Source organism: Brachyhypopomus gauderio, unplaced genomic scaffold (assembly GCF_052324685.1).
Source record: "Brachyhypopomus gauderio isolate BG-103 unplaced genomic scaffold, BGAUD_0.2 sc54, whole genome shotgun sequence".
NCBI lineage: Eukaryota > Metazoa > Chordata > Actinopteri > Gymnotiformes > Hypopomidae > Brachyhypopomus > Brachyhypopomus gauderio.
The window spans coordinates 588,162-602,500 of record NW_027506878.1 but is presented as its reverse complement, the minus strand read 5'-3'; the positions used below and the strand labels follow the sequence as shown (position 1 = coordinate 602,500).

General features: G+C 49.6%; 1 protein-coding gene across 1 annotated transcript; it reads left to right on the top strand.

Annotated features, from left to right (window-relative positions):
- Nucleotides 1-11,959: 11,959 nt before the first annotated feature.
- Nucleotides 11,960-13,267, top strand: LOC143488709 (sodium channel regulatory subunit beta-4-like). The gene is made up of 3 exons (XM_076987559.1): nt 11,960-12,143; nt 12,509-12,638; nt 12,815-13,267. The coding sequence occupies exons 1-3, from the start codon at nt 11,960-11,962 to the stop codon at nt 12,909-12,911; spliced, it is 411 nt and encodes a 136-aa protein (XP_076843674.1). The 3' UTR covers nt 12,912-13,267.
- The last annotated feature ends 1,072 nt before the right edge of the window (nt 13,268-14,339 follow it).

Below are 14,339 nucleotides of genomic sequence, written 5' to 3'. Positions count from 1 at the left end.
TGCAGAGGGGGAGAGAATATGAACTGTCACTTGCTCAGAGAAGTGTGTGTGTGCGTGTGCGTGTGTGTGTGTGTGTGTGTGTGTGTGTGTGCGCGCATGTGTGTGTGTGTGTGCACTGCAGTATGTCCGTTAGTGCTGAGGCTTGTCCTCTGCCAGCTACTTTGCTGCACCAGCAGAGGACACTACAGTGTGTGTGTGTGTGTGAGAGAGAGAGAGAGAGAGAGAGACAGACAGACAGACAGGGAAAGAGAGAGAAATGCAGCATTGATTGGAACTAATCCAGAAAAAAGCAGGTCCTCTTAGAACAGCTGAGACAGAGTGAGCAAGCATGGCAGCTGTAGACGCACTCAGGAACACTGCAGGTGTGTGTGTGTGTGTGTGTGTGTGTGTGTGTGTGTGTGGAGAGGGTACATGTAGAGGTGTGTGTGTGTGTGTGTGTGTGTGTGTGTCTGGGTGGGTGTTCATGTGTTTGTATCACTGCAGGTGTCTGTGTGTGTGGGTGTACGTGTGTGTGTGTGTGTGCACCACTGCAGGTGCAGGTCTCCCACCCCTCCTCTACCCACAGGGCTCTTGCTGTCTGATACGACACCATTACCCTGGCTACAAAATAAGCAAATTAGTTAGTTACTGGTAAGTCAACCTTTTTCTTTCTTTCAAGTTTAGGGAGACAGAAGTGTTGTTGCTGGCATGACTCAGCACTTTCAGGGCTCCGTTATGAGACCCCCAGACTCTCTGCACGTGCTCAGTCTGCAGCTGCGTGGCAGCAGCGCAGTAATGGGATGGAAATGGTCCTTGGAGCGGACACATGTTAACATGAGTCAGCAATCCTGCCATCTGCAGACGCATTTAGTCCCAACAACGACCAGTGCATCACAAAAACAGCTTCTGAAATGCAAGGGGAGCAGAAATGCACACACACACACACACACACACACACACACACACACACACACACACACACACACACACACACACACACTCACACACACACACATACATACACACTCACACACACACACACACACACACACACACACACACACACACACACACACACACACACACACACACACATACATACACACTCACACACATACATACACACATACACACATACACACACACACACACACACTCACACACACACACACACACACACACACACACACACACACATACACACTCACACACACACACACACACACACACACACACACACATACATACACACTCACACACACACACACACACACACACACACATACACACTCACACACACACACACACACACACACACACACACACACACACACACACACATACATACACACTCACACACATACATACACACATACACACATACACACACACACACACACACTCACACACACACACACACACACACACACACACACACACACACACACACACACACACACACACACACACACACACACACACACACACACACACTATCCCCAATAACTGTGGCGGAATGAGAGGAGACACAGCAGTCTCTGGGGCTTTGGTGCTCCAGACGTTGGAACTTCACTGCACGATGGACGTCACCCTACAGCAGGCGCTGGAATAAAAATAAAAAAAATGTTCTAAGCAGTTCACACGTCCACGTCTGAGAGCAGTGTCGGTTTGTGAAGCTCTGGGCTGTGTTTTGCTGGCGTTCCTCGGGATGTAACTGACACACACCACCTACCTTAACATGTGGCAGACCAAGTCCAGCCCATCACAGTAGCTGTACTCTTGAATCAGGATAATGCATCCTGCCACACTGCAGCTGTTACTCAGGACTGGTCTGAGGAACTTAAAGAGTTCAAGGTGTTCACTTTACCAGATTCTCCAGAGCTCAGTCTGTGGGGTGTGTTGGAGAAGCAGGACCATGGAGGCAACATCTCAGAGTTTACAGGACTTACAGGACCTGCTTCTATTGTGTTGGTGCCAGATGCCACAGGACACCTTCAGAGGTCTTGTGGTGTCCACGCCTCATGGGCCAGAGATGTTCTGGTCTTAGAAAGGGAATCTACGCAATATCAGGCAGGAGGTGTTAACGTTGGGGCTGATTGGTGTACATGCGATCGTTTTGTTGTCCTGGCTGACCTTCATCCTACTAGTAAATGTCTTAAAGTAAATAATTGAGGATGAGGAGAAGAGTGATGAAGGCCTTGATCGAGATGATACTGCATTCTTTGTGTTAAGGCACCACTGACTTTAACGAAATGGTGTTATTGTGTTATCAATAAATTCTGCACACAAAACCTGTCTGGGAAGTGTTTAAAGTTAGTGAGTGTTTGAAAAAAAATCATGCCTTAAAACGCCATGTTAGCCTCCTGGAACATGGGTGCTCTGAGAAACGGAGTGACTGGTGTGAGTGATGGGGTGAGTGATGGGGTGAGTGATGGGGTGAGTGATGGGGTGATTGATGTGGTGAGTGATTGGGTGAGTGATGTGGTGAGTGATGGGGTGAGTGATATTGTGAGTGATGTGGTGAATGATGGGGTGAGTGATGGTGTGAGTGATGTGGTGAGTGATGGTGTGAGTGATGGGGTGAGTGATGGGGTGAGTGATGTGGTGAGTGATGAGGTGAGTGATGGGGTGAGTGATGAGGTGAGTGGTGTGAGTGATGGGGTGAGTGATGTGAGTGATGGTGTGAGTGATGTGGTGAGTGATGGGGTGAGTGATGGTGTGAACAATGGGGTGAGTGATGTGGTGAGTGATGGTGTGAGTGATGTGGTGAGTGATGGGGTGAGTGATGGTGTGAACAATGGGGTGAGTGATGGGGTAAGTGATGGTGTGAGTGATGGTGTGAGTGATGGGGTGAGTGATGGTGTGAGTGATGGTGTGAGTGATGGTGTGAGTGATGGGGTGAGTGATGGTGTGAGTGATGTGGTGAGTGATGGTGTGAGTGATGGTGTGAGTGATGTGGTGAGTGATGGTGTGAGTGATGGTGTGAGTGATGGTGTGAGTGATGTGGTGAGTGATGGGGTGAGTGATGGGGTGAGTGATGGGGTGAGTGATGGTGTGAACAATGGTGTGAGTGATGTGGTGAGTGATGTGGTGAGTGATGGGGTGAGTGATGGTGTGAGTGATGTGAGTGATGGTGTGAGTGATGTGGTGAGTGATGTGGTGAGTGATGGGGTGAGTGATGTGGTGAGTGATGGTGTGAGTGATGTGGTGAGTGATGGGGTGAGTGATGTGGTGAGTGATGGGGTGAGTGATGGGGTGAGTGATGGTGTGAGTGATGTGGTGAGTGATGGTGTGAGTGATGTGGTGAGTGATGGGGTGAGTGATGGTGTGAACAATGGTGTGAGTGATGTGGTGAGTGATGTGGTGAGTGATGGTGTGAGTGATGTGGTGAGTGATGGGGTGAGTGATGGGGTGAGTGATGGTGTGAACAATGGTGTGAGTGATGTGGTGAGTGATGGGGTTAGTGATGGTGTGAGTGATGTGAGTGATGTGGTGAGTGATGTGGTGAGTGATGTGGTGAGTGATGTGGTGAGTGATGGTGTGAGTGATGTGGTGAGTGATGGTGTGAGTGATGGGGTGAGTGATGGTGTGAGTGATGGTGTGAGTGAGGTGTGAGTGATGGTGTGAACAATGGGGTGAGTGATGTGGTGAGTGATGTGGTGAGTGATGGGGTGAGTGATGGTGTGAGTGATGTGTGAGTGATGGTGTGAACAATGGGGTGAGTGATGTGGTGAGTGATGTGGTGAGTGATGGTGTGAGTTACTGGAGTGAAAGATGATGTGAGTGATGGGGTGAGTGATGGTGTGAGTGATGGTGTGAGTGATGGGGTGAGTGATGGTGTGAGTGATGTGTGAGTGATGGTGTGAACAATGGGGTGAGTGATGTGGTGAGTGATGGGGTGAGTGATGGTGTGAGTTACTGGAGTGAAAGATGATGTGAGTGATGGGGTGAGTTACTGGAGTGAGAGACGGTGTGAGTGAGGAAGGGCAGGTCTGTTTTCTTTCCAGTGGTTTTGTTGAGTTGCTGTTTCATTCCTGACATCAGCATCCCTCTTGCATTCTCTCTCTCTCACTCTCCAGCTCCCTCTCTCTCTCCCTCTCTCTTTCGCACACTATCTTTCCAATTCTCTCTTTACCTCTTTTTAATCCTGTAGTCATTTTACGGATGGCAAACCCGAAGGGCCAAACTTCAGTGGGCTGTCAGGACTTCTGAGAGCGTCTCTGCATAAGGCCTTCCAGCTACTGATAATACGCAAATCCAGATTATTAAAACACGTTTCCAACATTGTTGTAGATCCCTCACATGTAGAGACGGGCTCTCCCCTTTACCACACTGATTTCAAACAGATGCGTTAGTGGCGTTCCAGCCTGGCAGACGTGAAGATCTTGTCCGCACCGTCTCGGGTGAGTCAGCACGTTCAGGCCATCTCCTCAGACCACTGCAGTGGTTCCACCAACATCTACACTTCTGCTCAACTACACACCCTGCTCAACATCTTCATCACCTCTGGTCCTGTTGACCTGGTCTGATAAGCTGTACATCTTTACACGCATGCACTTGTGCTCGGTGTACATCTCTGGGCTCTCGCTGGAGTATCGATCAGTTCTGCCCAGCAGTGTTTCATTTCAACTGTACTTCTTCCAAAACAGAAAATATGTCATACACTTACTCACCGCCCCCACACGCACATATTATAAAAGCAACACACAAGTTTCCAGTGCATTACAGGTATGACCTATTCACACACACACACACACACACACACACACACACACACATCTGACAGGACATGGACATGACCATCCTGAGACCGGAAGACCTGGCTGAGGGACGACTGCAGGACTCGAAGTGCAGAGTCATAAGAAATCTGAGCAGTCCAGGCGTTTGTCCTGGGACACACGCTCAAAGTCACTCTCACTTTCAGCCTCCTGGGATTCAGATGTTGTCTTGAACAATGCAGTGAGCACTCTGTTCCTTTCAACACACACACACACATGTACAGTCAGGCCTGTACTGTGGACTGTACTTATTCTGTTTTCTCACCGTAATGCGCCAGATTCAATTAATCGAGTAATTACTGTAATTATCCAGGAGCAATCAAGCTGAGAGCAAACCGTTGTGAGTTGCATCAGATGTGTTAAAGCAGAGGGCAGGCAGACATAACATATCTCGTTGGGCTGTCCTTCCTACTGCCTGCCTAAAAACCAGCTCTCCATTCATAAATCTCAGAGCAGAGAGTTGCGCCTGCAGTGCTGCTCTGGGATCAGTACTGTCCGTGTTTTGGGGTAGCTCAGTTCAAAAATCTGATCCATGGTCAGTGCTGCCAAGAGCTGCACTGCAGAAGAGTTTGAGAAAGTACAGGGACGGCATGACTCAATGATCCGAACTTCAATTTTAAAGGGGGGGGGCAAAAGGGAGAGAGAGAGAGAGAGAGAGAGAGAGAGAGGGAGAGGGAGAGAAAGAGGAAGGGGGAAAGAGAACGAGATGAAATCGGCAGCCAAAGCAGAGAAAGTTGAGTGAGAGCCAGATTCCTTTCAGCAGAGAGAGAGAGAGAGAGAGAGAGAGAGAGAGAGCAGGAGAGAGAGAGAGTGGGAGAGAGAGAGCGGGAGAGAGAGAGCGAGAGGGAGAGAGAGCAAGAGAGCGAGAGAGAGAGGGAGAGAGAAAGAGGGGGAGAAAGAGAGAGAGAGGCTAGGGCAGCAGTCGCAGAACAGTCAGTGCACATGCGTCCACTGTGGGGCTCTTTCTCTCTCGGACGGCGAGTGTTCTGGGTGAGAGGGACCGTGCATATGAGTGTGTGATCAGGACCAGGACCAGAGCAGTGCGGAGCGTGTGTGTGTGCACAGGGATGTGTGTATGTGCACGCATGTGAGTTCTGCAGACGGAATTTTGTCTATTGGACACACACAGTTACCTGTGCGACAGAGGAGGTATGACACACACACACACACACACACACACACACACACACACACACACACACACACACACACACACACACACACACACACATCTCTGCCACATCTCATCTGTCATACAGTACTGAATACTCCCAGAATACTGTAAATCACTTTCATACAAAGTCACACTGGGGCGATGCATCAGTGATGTATCTGGGGTTAGTTAATTCTTACCAGTGATGTATCTGGGGTTAGTTAACTCTTACCAGTGATGTATTTGGGGTTAGCTAACTCTTACCAGTGATGTATCTGGGGTTAACTAATTCTTACCAGTGATGTATCTGGGGTTAGTTAACTCTTACCAGTGATGTATATGGGGTTAGTTAACTCTTACCAGTGATGTATCTGGGGTTAGCTAACTCTTACCAGTGATGTATCTGGGGTTAGTTAACTCTTACCAGTGATGTATCTGGGGTTAGCTAACTCTTACCAGTGATGTATCTGGGGTTAGCTAATTCTTACCAGTGATGTATCTGGGGTTAGTTAACTCTTACCAGTGATGTATCTGGGGTTAGCTAATTCTTACCAGTGATGTATCTGGGGTTAGTTAATTCTTACCAGTGATGTATCTGGGGTTAGTTAAAACTCTTATCAGTGATGTATCTGGAGTTAGTTAACTCTAACCAGTGATGTATCTGGGATTAGTGGGGTTAGTTTGATTACTCTGTTGTATTTTCTATGTAACCTGCGCTTGTCTTTCTCACTCTGTTCTTATTGATCTTTGATCTCTTCATGACCTTTTGTTGGGGGAAGTGACCTCATCTTTAGAGCCATTTGAGGGGCAAGTCAGAGCAGACATAATTCTGGGCCAGGCAGAACAGACCCGGACATCATTCGGACTCGGTTGGACTCGGTCGGAGTCAACTGAACATCTATCGGCCCCACTGGAGCTCCAGACTCTCCTGAACTCCCTTCAAGAAAGTCAAATCTTCTGACAGTCGGACTGCTTCGGATTATTGGGGAGAAAAGGAAACTTCAGGTGACCTAGCGGGACCAGCGGGACCAGCGGGACTAGCGGGACTAGCGGGACCAGCGGGACTAGCGGGAGCATCCCAGCCTCACAGCCGCAGAGGGGCAGGTGGGACATCGGGCAGAGCGGCTGACGACCTAGGGGAGCGCAGAGCAGGGCAGGAGATGGAGGCCGGGGGTGCAGGAGTGTGGAGGGGGAGGAGGTGCTGGCCGGAGAAGAGCACCCTCTACACCCTCTACCTTTCACTTATTGTCATCTTCAGTAAGACTGGTGTATGTTTGTATTTGAGTATGTGTGTGGTGTGTGTGTGTGTGTGTGTGTGTGTGTGTGTGTGTGTGTGTGTGTGTGTGTGTGTGTGTGTGTGTGTGCATGTGTGAGTGTGTGTGTGTGTGTGTGTGTGTTTATGTTTGTGTGTGTGTGTGTGTGTTTATGTTTGTGCGTGTGTGTGTGCGTGTGCATTTGTGTGAGTGTGTGTGTGTGTGTGTGTGTGTGTGTGTGTGTGTGTGTGCATGGGCGAGTGTGTGAGTGTGTGTGAGTGAGTGTGCACACATATACACTGCTTATATGTGAAAAGTTGCATGATAGCCACATTTTTGCCTCATAAAACAAAAATTAAAATTCCTCACATACACACACACACACACACACACACACACACACACACACACACACTGTTCCAATGCTGGATGTAGAGTTGCAGTGCAGATTGTCAGATTGAACTGGGTAAGATCATTTTCATGTTCTAGTCGGGTATCCAGGCAAGCGGATCTGAGCAAAGATGTGACAGCCCAGTTAAACCACCATTCACCATTCAATAGTCTCCCAGTTAAACCACCATTCACCATTCAATAGTCTCCCAGTTAAACCACTAAGTTTTAGAGAACTGCAGGTCATTCAGTGCTTCTGTGAGCTTGAGGGAAAAAATAACCAATTTGCAATCTAGCAAGTTCAAATTTTACACAGTGGACATCAGAGATGTGCGTGACAACTGCGTCAGCTCGATTCAACACAGAAGCACTTCAACAACGAGCCAAACCCGGGAAACACATGGTTAGGGATAGGATTAGCGCTGGGTTAAGGTCAGGGTTAGGACTGCCTTAGGGTTAGGGCTGGATTATGGTCAGGGTTAGGGCTGGATTAGGATTAGTGCTGGGTTAAATTTAGGGTTAGGGCTGGATTATGGTCAGGGTTAGGGCTGGATTAGGATTAGTGCTGGGTTAAATTTAGGGTTAGGGCTGGATTATGGTCAGGGTTAGGGCTGGATTAGGATTAGTGCTGGGTTAAATTTAGGGTTAGGGCTGGATTATGGTCAGGGGTAGGGCTGGATTAGGATTAGTGCTGGGTTAAATTTAGGGTTAGGGCTGGATTAGGATTCATCCAGAAGGTTTGTGAGAACATGCTGCAAAGACTAAAGCACCGTTGGTCTGAGTAGCTCAATCCCTCCACGCCTGGGGTCACATAACGCGGATCACAGCTAGATTCACATCCAGGTCAAGTGTCATCCCTGCTTCAGAGTCATCAAGATCCGTGTTTATCAAACATCTCTGAACAAAGAAAATCAGCTACCTTCTGCCTGTTAGATTCTCTTCAATAGACTCTAATTCTAGTAATCATTCTAGTAGGGACTCGTTCTTTACTCGGAATGAGATTCATATGATATTCACATGTTTAGACTTCTCTGAGGACAATTCATTTGTTTTCCTCTTATAGCGTGTAGCTGTGGAAACTCCTTCTGAATTAGAAACATTAGACACAGGGCAGTGAGTCAACTCATTCATGCTGCAGTGTTAACCTTCATAACTGCTGACATCTTGGCCATGATGACAAGAGTGAAAAAGAGTGAGACATTGAGAAAGAAAGGGAGAGAGTGAGAGAGATTGAGAGAGAGAGAGAGAGTGAGAGATTGAAAGAGAGAGAGAGAGAGTGAGAGAGACTGAGAGAGAGAGAGAGAGAGAGTAAGGCTAAAGAAGTAAGTTGTTGCTGTTGCTAAATGCCAAAAAGCGCAGCTTTCATTACCATCAATGCATCTGCACTAGTGCACAAGTCTGTCCAAAAATGTCTTATCTATTGATCCATTAGACAGCTCACCAGAGCTGATAAAGGCAAAATGCTTAAATTACCCACTAAGATATTGATGTTCCTGAGAGAGTCTTGCCTTACGCAAGCTTTCTATTTTCAAATGTAACAAGACTGTGTTTCAAAATAAGAGAAACATGTTTGTCTGAGTGGAGAATATCTGTCTGTCTCTCATGTGGAGAATGTCTGTCTCTCATGTGGAGAATGTCTGTCTCTCATGTGGAGAATGTCTGTCTCTTGTGTGGAGAACGTCTGTCTCTCGTGTGGAGAATGTCTGTCTCATGTGCAGAATGTCTGTCTCTCGTGTGGAGAATGTCTGTCTCATGTGCAGAATGTCTGTCTCTCGTGTGGAGAATGTCTGTCTCTCATGTGGAGAACGTCTGTCTCTTGTGTGGAGAACGTCTGTCTCTCGTGTGGAGAATGTCTGTCTCATGTGCAGAATGTCTGTCTCTCGTGTGGTGAATGTCTGTCTGGGAGGGAGCAGGCACAGCCAAGGAACAGCCCACACCCCGACTGCAGAGGGAGTGAGTGAGGGAGAATGCACAGCCAGGGAACAGCCCACAGCCCCACCGCAGAGGGAGGAAGTGAGGGAGAAGGCATAGCCAGGGAACAGCCCACACCCCCACCAGAGAGGGAGGTAGTGAGGGAGCCGGCACAGCCAGGGAACAGCCCACACCCCCAATGCAGAGGGAGGGAGTGTGAGGGCAGGCACAGCCAGGGAACAGCCCACACCCCCATCAGAGAGGGAGGTAGTGAGGGAGCCGGCACAGCCAGGGAACAGCCCACACCCCCACCAGAGAGGGAGGTAGTGAGGGAGCCGGCACAGCCAGGGAACAGCCCACACCCCCAACGTGGAGGGAGGTAGTGAGGGAGCCGGCACAGCCAAGGAACAGCCCACACCCCCAATGCAGAGGGAGGGAGTGTGAGGGCAGGCACAGCCAGGGAACAGCCCACACCCCCACCAGAGAGGGAGGTAGTGAGGGAGCCGGCACAGCCAGGGAACAGCCCACACCCCCACCAGAGAGGGAGGTAGTGAGGGAGCCGGCACAGCCAGGGAACAGCCCACACCCCCAATGCAGAGGGAGGGAGTGTGAGGGCAGGCACAGCCAGGGAACAGCCCACACCCCCACCAGAGAGGGAGGTAGTGAGGGAGCCGGCACAGCCAGGGAACAGCCCACACCCCCACCAGAGAGAGAGGTAGTGAGGGAGCCGGCACAGCCAGGGAACAGCCCACACCCCCAATGCAGAGGGAGGGAGTGTGAGGGCAGGCACAGCCAGGGAACAGCCCACACCCCCACCAGAGAGGGAGGTAGTGAGGGAGCCGGCACAGCCAGGGAACAGCCCACACCCCCACCAGATAGGGAGGTAGTGAGGGAGCCGGCACAGCCAGGGAACAGCCCACACCCCCAATGCAGAGGGAGGGAGTGTGAGGGCAGGCACAGCCAGGGAACAGCCCACACCCCCACCAGAGAGGGAGGTAGTGAGGGAGCCGGCACAGCCAGGGAACAGCCCACACCCCCACCAGAGAGGGAGGTAGTGTGAGGGCAGGCATAGCCAGGGAACAGTCCACACCCCCACCAGAGAGGGAGGGAGTGTGAGGGCAGGCATAGCCAGGGAACAGCCCACACCCCCACCAGAGAGGGAGGGAGTGAAGGAGCCGGCACAGCCAGGGAACAGCCCACACCCCCACCAGAGAGGGAGGTAGTGAGGGAGCCGGCACAGCCAGGGAACAGCCCACACCCCCAACGTGGAGGGAGGTAGTGAGGGAGCCGGCACAGCCAGGGAACAGCCCACACCCCCACCAGAGAGGGAGGTAGTGAGGGAGCCGGCACAGCCAGGGAACAGCCCACACCCCCAACGTGGAGGGAGGTAGTGAGGGAGCCGGCACAGCCAGGGAACAGCCCACACCCCCACCAGAGAGGGAGGTAGTGAGGGAGCCGGCACAGCCAGAGAACAGCCCACACCCCCACCAGAGAGGGAGGGAGTGTGAGGGCAGGCATAGCCAGGGAACAGCCCACACCCCCACCAGAGAGAGAGGTAGTGAGGGAGCCGGCACAGCCAGGGAACAGCCCACACCTCCACCGTGGAGGGAGGGAGTGACGGAGCAGGCACAGCCAGGGAACAGCCCACACCTCCACCGTGGAGGGAGGGAGTGAAGGAGCAGGCACAGCCAGGGAACAGCCCACACCTCCACCGTGGAGGGAGGGAGTGAAGGAGCAGGCACAGCCAGGGAACAGCCCACACCCCCAATGCAGAGGGAGGGAGTAGCTGCAGAGGCTGTGAATGAGATTTTGCAGCATCATTGCTGCAAGAAAGAAAGAGACGGGCGGGGGGGGGAGGAGAGGAAAAGATGGAGAGAGAGGGAAGGATGGAGAGAGTGAGAGACAAAAAAGGGGAAGATGTCTGATGGAACCAATTTCATGAAGTTTCTTGAGTAATTGTGTGTGTGTGTGTGTGTCTGTGTGTGAGGTGGGTGTGGGTTCGAGGCGTTGGAGATGTCCACAGGTAAGATCCCCTTCCTGGAGGCTGTGAACGGAAGCGACGTTTTGATCCCCTGCACATACTTTAGCTGCATCGGCATCAAGAACCTGTACTTCAAATGGGAGTTCAATGACAACGGCACCATGGAAAAGGTGAGGGCTGCGTCCGCCCCGGGCTTCACCAGTGAGTTCCTTCTGCTGCTACTGAACTTCAGACTCACCCTAATCTGCTGGATCACTTTTAGGTGTAGGGTGATCTATTGAACTTCAGATTCACCCTAATCTGCTGGATCACTTTTAGGTGTAGGGTGATCTATTGAACTTCAGATTCACCCTAATCTGCTGGATCACTTTTAGGTGTAGGGTGATCTTGCTGCTCCAGATGGTGGGGTCAAATACAAGATTGAACATTTTCATCCAGTTTCATAACTTTGGATTTATTACTGTTGTCCACACAGGTGTTGGAGTCAGTGATCCCAATCGATCACGCAGATCCGATGGGGCTTACTATTTTTCGAGAGCGGGTGGAGTATGTGGGCACCAGTAAGGACAACAACGTGTCCATAATGATCTGGAACGTGACGTTTGAAGACGCGGGACGGTACACGTGCTTTGGCAAGAACCCCAAAGAGCGTGGCAAAAACCACAGTGCTCACTTCATGTTGTACGTGGTGGACGAACGTGAGTATTGCAGAGAGCAAGAGAGTAAGACGCATTTGGAAGGGACGTGTGCTCACGTGTGGGCTTACGTCACACGTTACAGTGTATTTTTTTTTATCATTTAGCATCTATTACAAGTCAACCGTTCTCTTTTGGATACTAAACATTATAATACAAAAAAAAAAAAAAAAAAACCAATCACACAATTAAATAAGAAGAAAAACTGTCATGTCTTCTACTGACAGCTCGTGTTTCTTTTACAGCAGAGTGGAAATGAAATGTCTTTATTATCAGATGTTGGCAATAGAAGGAAGGTGATGGTGTAGTATGAGCTCTGATGAAGGACGTCTTCAGGATCCGCCTGTTCTCATTCTCTCTGCCTCCAGTGAGGGTCGTGGACAACACGCTGACCCTCATCATCGTGTCCGCCGTGGGAGGATGCATAGCACTGCTCATGCTCTTCACCCTGCTCAAGAACTTCACCATCTACGTCCTCGACAAGATCAAGGAGAAAAAGTGAGATAACGTTTACATATTTATATCACATGCATTTAACTCGATGCACACAGAACAAGGAAACCATTCTTCTGTATCCTCACTTCTTGTCCTTTCTCTCTCTCTCTCTCTCTCTCTCTCTCTCTCTTCTCTCTCTCTTCTCTCTCTCTGTTTCTTTCTGTCTTTTGTGTCTACAGTAAGGAGTGCCTTGTCAGCTCCTCAGGGATTGATAATACAGTAAACAGTCTGTCTGGATCCAGAGTAGCTTCCAAAGCCACACCAAAGAAAGCATGAGACCAACACCTCACGAGTGTGCACCTGTGCACACACGCGCTCACACCCACACACACTCAAACACACACTCCATTTGTTCACATCTAAGTTCATATACACATATATAAAGTTCTTATTTGCCTACTATATTTATACTTTGTTTTTTAATCTCATAGAATCAGAAAATTGCTAGCTCAAAATCTGCATGGATGAACGTAGCCTCGTATAGATGCCTTTCTCCTGCTGCGTAAAAGCTACCTTACTTTTACGTTACGTTTTTATTTTAATGTTGTGTTCATTTTCTGTTGATTTCTAAGCACAAGTGTGAATGAATTGGTTGGAATGGGTGTAGTGGGTGGGATGGGTGTAATGGGTGTAGTGGGTGTAGTGGGTGTAATGGGTGTAGTGGGTGTAATGGGTGTAGTGGGTGTAATGGGTGCAGTGGGTGTAATGGGTGCAGTGGGCATAGTGGATGTAATGGGTGTAGTGGGCGTAATGGGCGTAATGGGCGTAGTGGGTGTAGTGGGTGTAATGGGTGTAGTGGGTGTAATGGGTGCAGTGGGCATAGTGGGTGTAGTGGGTGTAATGGGCGTAATGGGTGTAGTGGGTGTAATGGGCGTAATGGGCGTAGTGGGTGTAGTGGGCGTAATGGGCGTAGTGGGTGTAATGGGTATAATGGGCGTAATGGGTGTAATGAGTGTAGTGGGTGTAGTGGGTGTAGTGGGCGTAATGGGCGTAATGGGCGTAGTGGGTGTAGTGGGTGTAGTTGGTGTAATGGGCGTAATGGGCGTAGTGGGTGTAATGGGTGTAGTGGGTGTAGTGGGTGTAATGGGCGTAATGGGTGTAGTGGGTGTAATGGGTGTAGTGTCTGTAGTGGCTGTAGTGGGCGTAGTGGGTGTAATGGGCATAATGGGTGTAGTGGGTGTAATGGGCGTAATGGGTGTAATGGGTGTAGTGGCTGTAGTGGGTGTAATGGGCATAATGGATGTAGTGGCTGTAGTGGGTGTAATGGGTGTAATGGGTGTAGTGAGTGTAATGGGCCTTATACAATGCTCTTGATTATTGCACACATCTACCTGCATTTAAAAAGGTACATAGATCAATGCAAAACTTGCACTGTTTTTCATATGGTAACAAGAAAAATATATTTTATTCCAACAATGTGACAGGGATAAATGCGGCGTACGTTGTATTCGTTTAATTTGGTCTTTGAGCTGAGCTGGACTCAGACTTTCTTCTTGGGATTTTTCTTCATCACACACATTTGCAACAGCGCCCTCTGGCTTCAGGAAGCCCACAGCAGTACAAAGCAGCCAATCAGCAGGCGTGTGGACCTCGCTGTTGGTTGTAAGTGTTTATATTATATTTGTTGATCTGCGGCAAATGGAAGTGTTACATGAGGGTAAAATATATATATTTGGAAACCAGAAGAAATAATTGAATTCCATA

Bases quoted from the DNA above. Each gene is read 5' to 3' on its own strand.
- LOC143488709 (XM_076987559.1), top strand. From the start codon at position 11,960: ATGGGGCTTACTATTTTTCGAGAGCGGGTGGAGTATGTGGGCACCAGT. The intron at 12,144-12,508 runs GTGAGTATTGCA...CTCTGCCTCCAG, and splicing joins GTTGTACGTGGTGGACGAAC to TGAGGGTCGTGGACAACACG. The intron at 12,639-12,814 runs GTGAGATAACGT...TTGTGTCTACAG, and splicing joins GACAAGATCAAGGAGAAAAA to TAAGGAGTGCCTTGTCAGCT.